The 16,948-nt window shown below is 53.0% G+C and overlaps 1 protein-coding gene across 1 annotated transcript in view; it reads left to right on the forward strand.

Moving 5' to 3' along the window:
• The window catches only part of LOC134509153 (adenylate cyclase type 10-like), a 32,299-nt gene extending 19,508 nt beyond the window's left edge, over positions 1-12,791 (forward strand). Inside the window, exons 20-25 of the mRNA XM_063321636.1 lie at positions 10,116-10,214; positions 10,373-10,545; positions 11,823-12,091; positions 12,276-12,342; positions 12,427-12,599; positions 12,784-12,791. Coding sequence (XP_063177706.1) covers positions 10,116-10,214; positions 10,373-10,545; positions 11,823-12,091; positions 12,276-12,342; positions 12,427-12,599; positions 12,784-12,791 — 789 coding nt within the window. The remainder of the gene's footprint in view (positions 1-10,115; positions 10,215-10,372; positions 10,546-11,822; positions 12,092-12,275; positions 12,343-12,426; positions 12,600-12,783) is intronic.
• Positions 12,792-16,948: the final 4,157 nt, after the last annotated feature.

Here is a 16,948-nt window from a genome sequence, read left to right on the forward strand (position 1 = left end):
AAGACCTGGAACGTATTCAGGAGACCTAACACTAGGAACATGCTGGTTTGAGTATCCCAAGGATATTCAAAATTCTCAAAAGCTGTCATACCTGACCTGAAGGAGAAAAGGGAGGCAAAAGAGCTGGGGAAAGTGTCCCCCCCTGTTTCCCCTACAGACTAGGTGTAATTATTAATAAATTCTGAGAGATAGTGCCCAATGTACGGACAGGACAGCAAAACCACATAAACACCCCAAAATAGCTGTCTGAACAGTGATCTTATCATATCATAAACAGATATCGCACAGTACAGTAGAATGATAATCCTCATCCCTCTTCCAGACATGATAAACAGCATTGCAGGGAGTACATAAGCCATATAGGAATTTACATAACACAGCCATGAGAAGAAACCAAGCAACATGATGACCAGTGACTATTTACCTAATAAAATAAATGCATACAAAAAATTCGTTTTTCCAAGCTCTAGTTGGATTCTGTCATTATCTCAACCCTTCGAGCCCCGTGTTGGGCGTGAAAAAGGACTGTCGTGGTTTAGCCTCAGACGCTCGCTCAGGCCTTCCTCATTCAGGAAGAATCGGAAGAAAAAAAAGGCAAGACTCTTGGGTTGAGACAAAGGCAGTTTAACAGAACGGCAAAGGGAACAAGCAAACAACACCAATCACACGGACAGAGGAATATACAAACACGATTACGGAACCCGCCGCTGCAGCCTGCTCCAAAAGGCGACTTCCTGCCCCCTCCCCTGGCAGCTCAGGGTGGGCATGGCTCACATGGCATGGAATACCAGGAAAAATTAACCCTATCCCCGCCGGAACCAGGACACTGAACCAGCTTCATCAAGTGGCATCCAGCAAAACTCTTTGAGATGGACATGATACCCATGGGCACGAACCACGATGAACTTCATTCCTCCCTGAGAATTTCATTCATCTTTCCTACCCTGAGATTCTGCTATGAGAGATGAAATCCTACAGTTATGAAATAAATGAACTTAGTGGACTTTTGTAGGTAAAATCATAATTGAGTAACCTGCATGTATCTGTCTATCTATCTGTACATATGGTGTATGGATAGATTCGATAGAGAAAGTATAAGTGATCTGAGCATGACAGAAATGGTATGGAATAAGGGGTGGAATGTCCTGGTTTGAGGTAAAACAGAATCAACTTCCTGTTCAGTAATTTTATTTGTTAGCTCGGCCTCTTCTAACTCTCTGAAATTAACAGCATGTTGTGTCTGAAACGGTTCGTTCAGAGTGATAAGAGAGTTTGTGCCACGGAATGGTGTGCGCAGAGGCTCTTGATTATACTTATTGCTATAACAACCAAGGTCAGCTCATTTCGTTATTTGCCCCATTGGAGGGGTCAGAAGCGGCAAAGCGCAGAGGGGTCCCACCTCCGGGGAGAAGCAGACAGGACAGGTGACCCAAAATTGACCAACAGGGGTATTCTATCCCATCTGCCCCATGCTCAGTATAAAAGCTGAGGGATCAAAGGGTCAGCTCTCTTCCTTCAATGGTCGATGTCCGAGGACGACCCTGTCTGTTCATCTGCCTTTGATCCTGATCCGTGTGTTCCTGACTCCATCTGTGGAACCCAGTTACCACCCTGTCCTGGTTCCAGTGGGGACAGGGTTAATTCTCCCCGGGCTCCGGCAGGGACACACGTATTCCATCCCATGGGAGCCATGCCCAGCCTGTAGCCAGAAGCTGCCAGGGAAGGGGGGAAGGAAGTCTCACTTGGGAGCAGGCTGGGGCGTCCCGGGTCCGGTCAGTGAGCAGTGGTACTGTAATCATGTTTGTATATCCCTCTATCCGTGGTATTGGTGTTGTTTTCTTGTTACCTTTGCTGTTCTGTTAAATTGTCTTTGGCTCAACCCACGAGTTTTGCCTTTTTCTTCTGATTCTTTCCCATATTGGGAAAGCCCATGATGCAGTGAAATGCCGAAGTTAAGACTCAACAGCCTTGCTGACTATTAAGCAGGTATTCTTTATTGCAGCACCAGGCGCACAGGGGATTGCTCCACCTAATGTGCGCGCTGACTGATTTAGATGCACAGTTTAAAAACATGCTATGTATGCATGTTCACCAGTTTTCCAAGAAATGATTACCTATTCATTAACTCATTATTACAGGTTACTGCCCAGTCCCACATGCGCACTGGAGTCTCTCGGTGGTCTTCAGAGGCATCCGGTGGTCATTTAGTTCCTCCATTCCTCTTCATCATTGTGACTTCTGGGTGAACTGCAGACCTCTGCTCTACTTCTTTATTCTTGCTGGCGCAACAAAAGTGTTAGCTTTGACTAGTCTCTGCATTCCTCAGTAACCCTGGGCCCCTTGTTTTGAGAGATAACCTTCTACTACAAGGTTATATTGTCCTAAAGCATTCTGTCTTAAAAAATAGACAAATTCTGCCAGAGCTGCCAGAGCAGGCGCGGCCGTACCAACTGAGCTCCCCTGGAAGCACGCAGCCCCCCAGGTCGCCGGCTGCAGAGAGTGCCTTAATCTCCCAGGGCTGGTGGGTGGTAGAAGAGGTGACAGCTGCGTGAGGTGCCACCAGGGGGATGATCTACTCAGCCTGGCAGCAGAGCTGAAAGAGGAAACAGAAAGGCTGCGGAGCATCAGGGAGAGTGAGAAAGGAATGGATTGGTGGAAGCAGACTCTGACCTCCCTGAGTCAAAAACCAGAAGAGCCCCCAAAAAAACCCCGAGCTGAAGGAGATCTGGTCCCTTCGCCCTGCCACTGAAGGCAGTGGCCAAAAGGAGGCCAGTGAATGGAGGCTAGTCCCTACGAAGGGAGGGAAGCGAACTCCCTCCTTGCCCACATCCCCCAACCAGGTGCCTCTGCACAACAGGTATGAGGCTCTTGAGGAGGTAGGCCAGCCCATGGATGGCATGGAAGATGGTTTGGCTACACCAGAAGAGATGCCGGGACCAGCAAGGCCTACCCCCAGTTTAAAAACTGCCTCTGCAAGGGAGAAGAGGCGGGTTATAGTAGTAGGACACTGCCTTCTGAGGGGGACAGAAGGCCCAATATGCCGCGCAGACCCTCTTGACAGGGAGGTATGCTGCCTCCCCGGGGCCAGGGTCAGGGACGTCACTTGAAAACTTCCCAGCCCTGGTTAAATCTGGCTAGGGGCATCAAGGGTAACAAGAAAAACTCCTATGAGTACGTCACGGGTACAGGCAAGACTAGGGAAGGTGTGGGCCCTCTCAGGAAGGACACAGGAGACCTGGTCACCCAGGACATGGAGAAGGCTGAGATGCTGAATGACTTTCTCGCCTCGGCCTTCACCAGCAAGGGCTCCACCCACACCACCCAAGTTGCAGGATGCAAAAGCAGGGTCTATGAGAATGAAGCAGCGCCCACTGTAGGAGAAGATCAGGTTCAGGACCATCTGAGGAACCTGAAGGTGCATAAGTCCATGGGACCAGATGAAATCCATCCACGGGTCCTGAGGGAGCTGTCAGATGAAGTCGCCAAGCCTCTTTCCATTATATTTGAGAAGTCGTGGCAGTCTGGTGAAGTTCCTGCTGATTGGAAAAGGGGAAACAGAACGCCCATTTTCAAAAAGGGAAGAAAGGAAGACCCAGGGAACTACAGGCCGGTCAGTCTCACCTCCGTGCCTGGCAAGGTCATGGAGCAGATCCTCCTGGAAACGCTACTAAGGCACATGGGAAATAGGGAGGTGATTGGTGACAGCCAACATGGCTTCACCAAAGGCAAATTGTGCCTGACACTGACAAATGTCTTACTCTTTGGTGTCTTTGGTGAAATTACAATAGAAACGGTGGCGGCTCTCTGTCAGTGAACGGACTTATTTCAGAGATAACTCACATAATATGTGTGCTTATTTTTGAACTTCAGTACCAATGTACCTTGACAGAAGAGGCTTGAAACAGTGCCTTCCTTCCCCGATTATTTCAGAATACGCTGGATTCTTTCAAAACACGCTGGATTCTTTCAAAACTGCTTGGGATGGGAAGTGGCTAATTGTGCTAATATTGACTCCTCCATCCAACAGAGAAGGAACTGCAACATGCCATTACAAATTCTACTTTTGTAGCCCTCCAAAACACTGTCAAGTTGCTTTACAAATGCTAATCAATGTCTCCTGAAGTCTAGTAGATTGAAACGCTCTGGCGATACCACTTGACTTGGTCATTGCAGAGTTGTATGGCGGAGAACAGAACTCCTGAGTTTTCATAAGAACCGTTTTATTTGGAAAACAAACAACAGCTCTGGTGACAGAAGAAGTCGGTAAAGTTGTCCTGAATGGTCCCTGTTTAAGAAAAAAATTTCTAAATTGAAATTCTGGTTTGAAACATCATTTGCTAGCAAATAATTTGTTACAAATTCATTACAAATGACCTAGGCTTAGTGGATGATAACCCTATTGCGAAAATATAAAACACCCACGCTCTTTCATGTGGGTGGCGATGAGGTGGCAAGACGTAGCCCAAGGGTAATCAAAAGAGACTTCAGGGCCTTGGGAAGGTTAATAAGGGAACCTGGGGTGCAGGTTATCTTTTCTTCCCTTCTCCCAGTTATAGGCAGTGACTCTGAAAGAAGCAGACGTGCTCAGTCTGTCAACACATGGCTCCGTGGCTGGTGTCACTGCAACAACTTTGGGTTTTTTGAACAATGGGATGGTCTACACGGCACCAGGCTTGCTGGCGTTGGATGGGGTTCATCTTTCTGCAAGGGGGAAGAGGGTATTCGCTCATGAGCCAGCGGGGTTCACTGACCAAGCTTTAAACTAGGCTTGTTGCGGGAGGGGGATGTTATCAGGCTTGCTCGTGAAAAGCCAAGGGATGACGCTCCAAGGTCCCTTCCAACCCAAACCAGTCTATGATATATGCATCTGCCACGCTAACTGCACCTGCAACAGCACCTGCAAGGTGCATCTTTCTGCAAGGGGGAAGAGGCCTGAACCTCTGCTGACCGTGGTAGGGAATCAGCCCCCCAGGCAAGGGAGCGCAGGGCCACTAGAAACATCCTGGATTCTAGCGAGTGCCAGGCGTGGGCGGCTTGTTATGCCTCACCCTGGTGGGTGTGCGCTGAGAGTGGGCAACTCCCGAGACACCCAGCCTGGGAGGTGTCCGCCTTGGCTGCCGCACAGGGAGGAAGGGAGAAAGAGTCCTGAGCCCAGCTGTGTCTGGGTGTGAACAGAAAAGGCCTTGGTCTGGGTGGCTGGGCTGTGGGGGAGATTCCCCGGGGCAGAGGTCCATCCTCTCCAGGCTCCTGAGGAGAAGAAAGGCAGGGCTCGCTGCTCTGCGCTTTGGGCATTGTCCGCAATTCTTTTCCCGTGGGCTTCGGCAAAGGCTGGAGGGTTCAGGGGGCACAAAAGCCCAAGGCAGCGGGAGGACGATCCCTTTCCAAAGTGAGGTGTAGCTGTGATGAAGATGCTGGCTACCCTGGTATGCCTGAGTGACTGGCCGCCCAGCTGAACTGTGTTTCACCTTACTTTCCTTGTGCTGGTCCCCGACGGGTCTGCTCCTGTGCAGGTTCCTGATCCGAACCAGCTCAGGGATCCCATATTACTGCGAGGAGCTGCTGCGCTGCCTTCGTGCCAACGACATGCTCCAGTTCTGCACCCGGAGGCAGTCTGGAAAAGCAAAGGACAACTGGGAGAGCCTGATCAGTAAGCACCTTGGCTGCGACTAGCGAGTTGCTGTGGCGTGTTCTCCACAGCAGAGTCTTGCCCCGTTGTTCCCCCATGGCTCTGGGCAGAGTCAGATCTTGGTCTGGCGGAGGTGTGGGCTCCTGTGCACCTTGCTGTTGGGACAGGCAAAGCAGGGGCAGTGAGTTCTGGTGGCTCGGAGGGACCTACATTCTTGGGGCGGGGGTTGTGGGGCTAAAACACAGGGGAAATCCTTCCGAAGCACATGTGCTTGTGGTGTTTCTTAGGCATTCCAATGGGCATGCAGTTTAACTGGGCCAAAGGCTAGCTCACTTGAGAACAAACCCCAGCTTGAGGTGAGGGATGAGCCCAGGAAACTTGAATGCCAAACCATAAATCCCCACAAGAGTGCCGGTAACGGAAGAAAACGGTGGTAATGCCATCCGAGAGAGCAATGCCAGCCAGAGTGCCGCGGCCTTGGGAAGAGCCAGGACTGAGGCCACGTCTTGCATTAGCACCAGCAGTTTCCCTGGCTGGGAACTGGTGGGAACTGTTTTGCTCTGCTTCATGACCACCACATTCAGGACAGGCACTGGACCATGTCAGGGGGGACTTGTCCCATCCCAAGTGAATCGTGAAGCGCTCGCGAGCTGTGAGTCGCTTTGCAAACTGCCTTATCGGTGCTCTCTTGCTCCGCCCAGCATCTGCAGTCGAGGCTTCATCCCTCGCAGCAACCTGGAGCTCCGACGCGGGGAATGACGGCAGGGTCTGCCTCCTCAGGCCAGGCGTGACCCTGGAGAACACCGCGCTGCCCATCCCCTTGAAAGGTAAGGAGCCGAGCGCTGCTCTGCCGGCTGGCGGCTGTGCTGGGGCTCCTTCCCGGGGCAGGGGCTGGAGGGAGGCCGGGCATCCGTGTGCTGCAGAGTCACCCTCTCAGCGTGGGGGCTCTGCTGGGAAGGCGGCTCCGGTCCCACCAGAAACAGGCCTGGGGCTGCAGGCAGCCGCTTTCCCCTCCTGTGAGCCTGCTCTCCGTCAGCAGGTAGGAGAGAAAAGGTTATCCGTGCAACACTGACATGGCTCCCTTTTCTCACCAAAACAAATACTTTGCTGGGAAAAAGCTTTGACTTGCCTCTGTCCCAACTTTGACGCAGCATCTGTGTTGCTCTTCTCTTTTTGAGTTCCCCAGCTAATGCTGGTCTCAAGGCACTTAATCCAAACCAAATCCTTCTCTTTTTTCTTCTTTTTTCTTCTTTTTTTTTGTTTTGTTTTGTTTTTTTTCTGCGGATCGGCATGGAAATCCTCCTGTAGCCAGGGGAGCTGGATGGGGGAGCTTTCAATGAGCGTCCCTCCTCTCTGGTCATAGACATTTGTTATGAACTGTGAAGAGACGTCATGCTAAAGTATTCCTGCTGTGAAGTGGCTTTGTCCAAAAAAAAAAAAAAAAGAAAACCAAGAGGAAGGAATAGTGTTGTCTGGCCAAGTTAAAGGCAAGCGTTGTGGGGAGCTCTGAGTCCACCTGTGATGTGGGGAAAGTTCTCTGTGTGCGCTGTTGGGCAAAAGCCTACTCCAGATCTGGTAGGGCACATCATGGGATGCGCATACCTGCTGGGTCCTGCCCTCCCCGCCCTCGGTGGGGGAGCGTTTGTTTGAGCATCTGGCTTTTCCCCAGGCCTCATGGCCTGCGGTTCCATCAGGAGCGGAGCCAGTTTGAAGATGCCTACCCTGGGTTGCGATTGCCCAGTAGGTGCAGCCGCAAGGAGAGGAGGCCAAAGTCTACCCCATCTCATGGGTTGAAACTTTCCAGCCTCTCCAGCCTCAGCATGGGGAAGAGGCAAGAGAGACGTGTTGTTTCTTCTTGACAGAGATTGCGCTGACTCAGCTGGATCGGATGCAGCCGCTGACGCGGATGGTTGTGAAGTTTGCAGCCATCATCGGGCCGGTGTTTACCACCCAGCTCCTGTCGCACATCCTTCCCACTGGCCTCAGGACCCATATGAATTCCTCGTTGGACGAGCTGGTGAGCGACAACATCCTGAAGCGGCTGAAAAACACAGAGGTGCCAGAAGATGTGCAAGATCCTACCGAGGGGCCAGCCACCTCTTCGCAGGTGGAGAGCGGTAAGTGGTAGCGGGCAGGTGGACAAGGGAGCTCCCAGCTGTGTCCCGGCAGGGCTCCCCAGGGCATGGTGCGCTTCCCCTGCTGTGAGGGGTGGCTGGGGCTCAGGCAGGCACGGCTCTTTGCGATGGGTTGTTCAAAGACCTTATGGGTCGGTCTCAAAGCCCGCTAGCTTTGCGCTGGAGGGAGGTTCCCACCAAGTGCCGTCCCGAGTGCTGCTCGTAGCGCAGGCACGGGAGGGCGTGTGGAGCCCCTGACATCCTCTCCCAGCCACCTGATCAAAGATGCTCTCCAGGTTGCCCCGGGGCCCTCGACGGGCTTTTATTCAGCTTTGACTCCCCTGTGGCGCAGGAGGAAGCTCAGGAGGCTGGGGACTGCCTTGCCAAGAGCAGGGAGAAAGTGCTGGACGGGGCTTGCTTGGGCTGGCGGTGACATGCCCAGCTCCTGCCTGGAGCGCAGCTGAGCGCTGTGTCCGCGGGGCTGGGCTAGCGTCAGCAAGGCAAGCTGGGCCCTTTTGCCCTGTGCTGCAAGGCTCGGTGTGCAGCAGTGCTGGTTGGCTGGCAAGGATGCACGCCAAGGCATGACTCTCGTGCCCCGGCTACGACGGCTCTGAGCTGGGGCTGATGCCGAGGCCCTTTGCCTTGCAGGTGTGCAGAGGCCCTCTCCCAGCACGAGGACCGAGGAGCAGCAGCCTGGCGTCCTGGCCTTCTGCGTCCCACTGCTGCAGAAGGCTGCGTACGAGCTGTGGCCCGAGAGGCAGCGAGTCGCCTTGCACGGCAAGTGTGCCGCCTTCCTGGAGCAGCACGCGCACAAATGCAGGAGCTGCGGCCAAGGGGAGTTTGTCGCCTTCCACCACTTCGCCGTCACCAGCAGCCAGGATGGAGGCAGCTGTCGGGACCCTGCCAAGGGAGGCGACTCATGCAGCTGGGAGGCCTTGGTGCTGGCTGGAGAAGAGCTGAAGCGGGATAGGACCCACGCCACTGGGGGTACGCTGTGCACCGTGCTCCACAGCCCGGGCCCTCCAGGAGCCCAGGGGTGTATGCTGGGGATCGGCTGGGAGGAGGTCTGCCAGGGACGAGCCCAGGCGCTGAGGACAACCACCGCAGACTTTGCTCAGCGTGTCGGCACCCTCGCAAGGGTCCTTGAAGCCCAGTGGGAGAGCGAGAGCAGCTCTTCCCCTGGGGCAGGCGAGGAGGTGTCTAACCCCCTGTTTTCTTTGCAGATGCCGCAGAGCAGCAGGCTTTCACGGAGGAGGAAACTGGGTGAGCAGACAAGGGTTTGATTCTTTGTAAAGGCAGGGGGCTCATGGGTCTCCAGAGGAGACCAAGGAAGCGCTGGCATTTGCCTGCCAGTTGTGACTCTAGCTTGAGGAAGAGGCTTTCCGTGGGGTGGGAGCTGGGAAGAGATGGCCACGGAGATGAGACAGTGCTTGAGGAAGCCCGTGGGCTCCTAGTGATGGTCACACTACGCTGGAGCAGGCCTTGCTTTCCAGTTCCTCGAGAGGAGCGCTACAAGATCTGCAGGGGAAAAGCCACCACAGGGAGCTGGGTGGTTTGCCTGGGGGAGGTGACAGAAAGCCCAGCTTGTCGTCTTCTCCCTGGCAACAAAGCAGCTGTAGGAGTCATGCCTGCCCGTGGGCTCGCGCTCTGCTTTGAACAAAGGGCTTTTGATGGCCTCTCTGTGGGGCAAAAGACCAGTGTAGGTGATGCCTGTGCATTCTTTGCTCTCTTCTTCCCCTGGGAACGGTGCTCTGACTAGTGTGGCGGAGCGGCTTCTGCCAGAGGGCGAACAGACAACTGAGCTGCCCGACGAGACCGACAGGCAGCACAACGGCACACACTGGTGTGAATGCCGAGCCATCGTGGAATCGGTGCTTGTGCCTTTGGCTCGCCACTACGTGGCAATGGGCGATGCCGACCGAGCCTTTTACTACCTTCTGGAGTGTGCTGCTGCCTACCTGCACGTCTCCAACAGCTACATGGTGAGTTGCCTCGCTCGCCAGTGCCCACCGTGCACGGAGTCCTCTCAGTCAGCTGGCTCTGGGCAGGACAACTTCACCGCTGCAATAGGGCATGCCTGGACGGGGCCTTGGAAGGGACATGCTGGGGTCAGAGCCTGACTTCTTCCTCCGGCTTGCCTCTTCTGTGGACGGAGACACAGGCCACCGTGCCCATAGCAGGAGGGGAATTAGCAGGGAGGGGATCTGAAGGAGCACTGGTGCCTGTGCTCTGAGCCGGCGTGACTGTGTTGGGGCGGGCATCAGCAGGGGGAGAAACGGGTCCTCTTAAGACACATGCCAGAGGCAACAGGGGAGGACGAGGCTGGCCATGGGCTCTGCATCACGCTCACCTGTTCTCTCTGTGCTTGCGCAAAGGCCCTCATGAAACTGAACGAAGCGGAGGTCCTGAGGAAGATGAAAGCCACTGCGATAGCCTGGTTTGAAGAGGCCACCTTCTTCAGCCTCAAAGGGGAGGTAAAGAGACGGGGAGGTCTGGAGGGGTGTCCTGGGGGATGGAGCTGGATGCTTTCCCCGGCTGCAGGGCATATCCCTGGCATCACAAGCCACCGGCAGACTCCGTCAGTCTCTTGGCCGACTCGAGCAGATCAGGGTGTTTCCCTTTTCCTCTGCAGGTTTGCTGGTGTATGCAACGCCTTCGGCTGGCAGAGACAATGATGAGGGAGGCTTTGAGCTTGCTCAGAAGGAACTTCCCCGAGACCTCCCCTGGCGCCTTTGTCAAGGCTCAGGTGGAAAAGTTGCCTTGTGTCGCTTACGTGAGAGCAGCCTGCCTTCTGCAGAAGGGCCGGTAAGGAGCAGAACTGAGAACCCAGGGGAGGAAGAGCCATTTCCTACCTGGTCGCAGACCTGCCTGGGCTTGAGGCCACACGTGACCTGACGCCCGGCCCTTACAGGACCGAGGGGTTAAGGAGCGATGTGCGGGTGGAATGGGGAATGACAGAGCCCCACACTCCCTCCCCCCTGCACGCTCCTTCCCCCATGGGTAAAAAGCAGCTCGCAGCCGGGGGCTGTGCCTGCCGGCACGCATCGACTGCGGCAGGGCCTTGGTGGTGGCTGGGGACAGTTGTGCCTGTCTAGAATAGCCACAGGATTTTCCCTTCAAGTATTCTACCACTTTATCAGGGTCCTGTAATTGTTCAGGGGTGAAGTCCCAGACCATTGGAGGTGAGAATTTCTCAGGTACCTGCCCATGTTCTCCCACATGCCATGCCACCCCTGACTATCCAGCCTCGGAGCAGATCTCCGGGTGGTAGTCTTAAATAGTCGCTTAACCCTAAACAAGACCTGGAACGTATTCATGAGACCTAACACTAGGAACATGCTGGTTTGAGTATCCCAAGGATATTCAAAATTCTCAAAAGCTGTCATACCTGACCCGAAGGAGAAAAGGGAGGCAAAAGAGCTGGGGAAATTGTCCCCCCCTGTTTCCCCTACAGACTAGGTGTAATTATTAATAAATTCTGAGAGATAGTGCTCAATGTACAGACAGGACAGCAAAACCACATAAACACCCCAAAATAGCTGTCTGAACAGTGATCTTATCATATCATAAACAGATATCGCACAGTACAGTAGAATGATAATCCTCATCCCTCTTCCAGACATGATAAACAGCATTGCAGGGAGTACATAAGCCATATAGGAATTTACATAACACAGCCATGAGAAGAAACCAAGCAACATGATGACCAGTGACTATTTACCTAATAAAATAAATGCATACAAAAAATTCGTTTTTCCAAGCTCTAGTTGGATTCTGTCATTATCTCAACCCTTCGAGCCCCGTGTTGGGCGTGAAAAAGGACTGTCGTGGTTTACAGAGAGCTGTAAACAGGGAGTAGAGGCTGACGAGGGGCAGGGCTCTGGAGGCAGGACCAGGAGACGGGGAAGGAGCAGTGGGTGGGGGTGAGGTGTGAGAGCGAGGAAGCTCAGAGGGCGATAACCCTTTTCTTGCCGGTTCCCAGCTTTGCTTGGGCCCCCGGGCGCTGTAGCGCCAACGCGCCCTCTCGAGCGGTCAGCTTCCCCTGGCGGCACTGCTTTGTTTGCCCCCTTCCTCTCCATCAGCTCCCTTTCCTCCCAGGAGGTGCGACTGGCTTGTCCGCCGCCCTGCTTTCCCCCAGCCCTGGCTGATTTAGCGCTGTACAGTGAGAGCCTCTGGGCCCAGCAGTTTCTCTCGTGCGGCAGGATGAAGAGGCTGGCCTGGCTGCTGCAGCAGAGCTGCTGCCTTTCCTTACTGGAGCGCCTCTTCAGCCTGGAGGGCACTTCCAGCGGACGGAGGTTCTCCCGCCTGGCAGCGCGCATGAAGGCCAACACGGACAGGGCGTTGGACTCCTGTTGGACAGCAGAACTCCCACCACGCACAGACTTAGGACACAGACAGATGCCAGCACAGACGCAGACACAGGTACAATTGGGCACACAGGCACCGTACAGAGACCTTCACAGACGCCGGCACCAATACAGGCAGGGACACCCGTACTGATACCATCAGAGATACCACCGCCCATTCCGTTGCAGGTGCAGATGCCGTTGTAGAGGCCGTGGCAGACACAGATACTGCTGCAGACGCCCTTGCAGAAACCAGGTAGTCTTTCAGATGCAACTGCAGATGGAGATGCCATGGGAGAGACAGATGCCACACCAGATACCCTTGCGTGCGCCACTGCAGATGTAGACAAAACCGGAGTGCAGAGAGCATTGCAGATGCCCTTGCAGACAGAGGGAGCGTTGCTGATGCAGGTACCATTTCAGAGGAAGGCATCTTTGGGGATGCCGGTGCGGATGCAGATAAAATTGAAGATGGAAACGCAGATGGAGACCACGTTGCAGGTGCTGTTGCAGGTGCAGTTAGCGTGGCAGATGCAGATATCATAGACTGGTTTGGGTTGGAAGGGACCTTGGAGCGTCATCCCTTGGCTTTTCACGAGCAAGCCTGATAACATCCCCCTCCCGCAACAAGCCTAGTTTAAAGCTTGGTCAGTGAACCCCGCTGGCTCATGAGCGAATACCCTCTTCCCCCTTGCAGAAAGATGAACCCCATCCAACGCCAGCAAGCCTGGTGCCGTGTAGACCATCCCATTGTTCAAAAAACCCAAAGTTGTTGCAGTGACACCAGCCACGGAGCCATGTGTTGACAGACTGAGCACGTCTGCTTCTTTCAGAGTCACTGCCTATAACTGGGAGAAGGGAAGAAAAGATAACCTGCACCCCAGGTTCCCTTATTAACCTTCCCAAGGCCCTGAAGTCTCTTTTGATTACCCTTGGGCTACGTCTTGCCACCTCATCGCCACCCACATGAAAGAGCGTGGGTGTTTTATATTTTCGCAATAGGGTTATCATCCACTAAGCCTAGGTCATTTGTAATGAATTTGTAACAAATTATTTGCTAGCAAATGATGTTTCAAACCAGAATTTCAATTTAGAAATTTTTTTCTTAAACAGGGACCATTCAGGACAACTTTACCGACTTCTTCTGTCACCAGAGCTGTATATTTGTTTTCCAAATAAAACGGTTCTTATGAAAACTCAGGAGCTCTGTTCTCCGCCATACAACTCTGCAATGACCAAGTCAAGGGGTATCGCCAGAGCGTTTCAATCTACTAGACTTCAGGAGACATTGATTAGCATTTGTAAAGCAACTTGACAGTGTTTTGGAGGGCTACAAAAGTAGAATTTGTAATGGCATGTTGCAATTCCTTCTCTGTTGGATGGAGGAGTCAATATTAGTACAGTTAGCCACTTCCCATCCCAAGCAGTTTTGAAAGAATCCAGCGTGTTTTGAAAGAATCCAGCGTATTCTGAAATAATCGGGGAAGGAAGGCACTGTTTCAAGCCTCTTCTGTCAAGGTACATTGGTACTGAAGTTCAAGAATAAGCACACATATTATGTGAGTTATCTCTGAAATAAGTCCGTTCACTGACAGAGAGCCGCCACCGTTTCTATTGTAATTTCACCAAAGACACCAAAGAGTAAGACATTTGTCAGTGTCAGGCACAATTTGCCTTTGGTGAAGCCGTGTTGGCTGTCACCAATCACCTCCCTATTTCCCATGTGCCTTAGTAGCGTTTCCAGGAGGATCTGCTCCATGACCTTGCCAGGCACAGAGGTGAGACTGACCGGCCTGTAGTTCCCTGGGTCTTCCTTTCTTCCCTTTTTGAAAATGGGCGTTCTGTTTCCCCTTTTCCAATCAGCAGGAACTTCACCAGACTGCCACGACTTCTCAAATATAATGGAAAGAGGCTTGGCGACTTCATCTGACAGCTCCCTCAGGACCCGTGGATGGATTTCATCTGGTCCCATGGACTTATGCACCTTCAGGTTCCTCAGATGGTCCTGAACCTGATCTTCTCCTACAGTGGGCGCTGCTTCATTCTCATAGACCCTGCTTTTGCATCCTGCAACTTGGGTGGTGTGGGTGGAGCCCTTGCTGGTGAAGGCCGAGGCGAGAAAGTCATTCAGCATCTCAGCCTTCTCCATGTCCTGGGTGACCAGGTCTCCTGTGTCCTTCCTGAGAGGGCCCACACCTTCGCTAGTCTTGCCTGTACCCGTGACGTACTCATAGGAGTTTTTCTTGTTACCCTTGATGCCCCTAGCCAGATTTAACCAGGCTGGGAAGTTTTCAAGTGACGTCCCTGACCCTGGCCCCGGGGAGGCAGCATACCTCCCTGTCAAGAGGGTCTGCGCGGCATATTGGGCCTTCTGTCCCCCTCAGAAGGCAGTGTCCTACTACTATAACCCGCCTCTTCTCCCTTGCAGAGGCAGTTTTTAAACTGGGGGTAGGCCTTGCTGGTCCCGGCATCTCTTCTGGTGTAGCCAAACCATCTTCCATGCCATCCATGGGCTGGCCTACCTCCTCAAGAGCCTCATACCTGTTGTGCAGAGGCACCTGGTTGGGGGATGTGGGCAAGGAGGGAGTTCGCTTCGCTTCCCTCCCCTCGTAGGGACTAGCCTCCATTCACTGGCCTCCTTTTGGCCACTGCCTTCAGTGGCAGGGCGAAGGGACCAGATCTCCTTCAGCTCGGGGTTTTTTTGGGGGCTCTTCTGGTTTTTGACTCAGGGAGGTCAGAGTCTGCTTCCACCAATCCATTCCTTTCTCACTCTCCCTGATGCTCCGCAGCCCTTCTGTTTCCTCTTTCAGCTCTGCTGCCAGGCTGAGTAGATCATCCCCCTGGTGGCACCTCACGCAGCTGTCACCTCTTCTACCACCCACCAGCCCTGGGAGATTAAGGCACTCTCTGCAGCCGGCGACCTGGGGGGCTGCGTGCTTCCAGGGGAGCTCAGTTGGTACGGCCACGTCTGCTCTGGCAGGTGCGGCAGATGCGCGAAGCTGCGTCCTTCAGCTGGAGACCATGGCTGACCTTCCCCCCCGAGCTTCCTGCGCCCTTCCACGCGAACTGACGCGCCATGCCCTGTCTGCCCGCCCTGTTCACCGCACTCCCTTGGGCCGCCTTTGAAGGGGCTGGGGGCTGGCCGCTGCTGCTGCAGGCTCACTTGCCTCAGCCAGTGACCGTTGTGGCGCTTATGCCTCCTTTAAACCTGCCGCTGCTGCTGCAGGCTCCGCCCCAGCCTCGTCAGATGCTCTCGCGTCAGCTGCGGGCTCCCGCAGCCACTGCCCGGTCTTCTCCCGGCCTCAGAAAAACTCGGGAAAAGCCCCTTTTCGCCACCATTGCCCGGCTCTGCTGCCGATGTGCCAGCACCGGAGCTGTTTGCCTCGGCGAGTGACCTGTGCTTGTAGATTTGCTGGCTTAAACTCTGTTTTGCATTTTACTGAGCCTCCACTGCACCAAGTGAAATTAAATTTCCAGTATTTCAAGTACTCTTGAGCGTCTCCCTGTGAAGCTGTGAAAGTTACTGCATTGCTCAAAGCAATGATGAGAAGCTCTCTGTGGTTCCAGTTTGTAGCTACCACATGCTTGGTGACTTGACATTTCAAAAAATGGGTCTCAGCTGGCCCAGCCCCACCTGTTTGGCTTCTGAAGGAAAAACACTCATTTTTTAAAAACGCGACATGACGAGGAGAGTATCTTCTCCGTTGTTTTTGGTCCTAGATACAAACATTGGGCTTTTTGTCCTCGAGGTGAGACTGACCCGGAACATCCCACACAGAATCTCAAATACAAGGTTGCCGACTTCACGTCAAAGGCAATTAGCAAGAAAGAAATACAGTCTCCTCTGTTGACATTCGGGGACAGGTAGAGGAGAGTACTTCATTACTTACCGATGAAGTAATGAAGAAAAAAAACCCAAGGAACACAACACGCGTGTTTATGCATGTATCATCACATACTCATCCTTCAGCCCTCGGGTTTGGGCTTTCTGATTCTCGGCACAGTTCTGGATGGTTTGTTTGCCACACACTACGTTCTCCTCCTCCACAGGAATTCGTAGTTAGTACCAACCGTTTCATTACAGAACCAGAGCACAACACAGAGGGCAGTCAATAAGTAGCGGGTTTTGGTTTGTTACTTAGGATCATAGGTAAGGCATTCTGTATAAAGAAGAGAACAGTATAACTTCCAAGAGAAATTATGATCTACCAAGGTATAGATATATATACATATAAAAGCATATATATATCTCTCAATTAATGTGGAAACATTCTTTGTTTTTATGGGACTGTTGAATTGGGTCTCTAAAGAGTCTCTTCTATCCCTACGGGACAGGAGAACAGCATGAAAGGAACAGGTTAGGGAAAACTGCTTGGGTTTTTCCTGCCTCAGGCAAAGGAAAACCCATTCGTGGGACTGTTTTTGCTCAAGGACCTGGATGTACTTGGTGGGTGATGCTGGAGAATGGGGAAGCTCAATGTGTACCCCAAGGAAATTCGACCCTGGGTGAGAAGACTTAATTCCGAGCTGTATGATATTAACCGTTATGTGATACTAACGGTGTTCTAGAAGTGTTCTTCAGGATAACACAGTAGTGATGAAACCTGAATGTTGTGGTTTGGCCTCAGACGGCAACAAAGAACCATGTGCCGCTCGCTTGGGCCTTCCCAATACAGGAAGAATTGGAAGGAAAAAAAATGCAAGACTCTTGGGTTGAGACAAAGGCAGTTTAACAGAACGGCAAAGGGAACAAGCAAACAACACCAATCAGACGGACAGAGGAATATACAAACACGATTACAGAACTGCCGCTCCCCGCCGCTCACCAACTGGACCCGGGACACCCCAGCCTGCTCCAAACG

Source organism: Chroicocephalus ridibundus, unplaced genomic scaffold (genome assembly GCF_963924245.1).
Source record: "Chroicocephalus ridibundus unplaced genomic scaffold, bChrRid1.1 SCAFFOLD_442, whole genome shotgun sequence".
Lineage (NCBI taxonomy): Eukaryota > Metazoa > Chordata > Aves > Charadriiformes > Laridae > Chroicocephalus > Chroicocephalus ridibundus.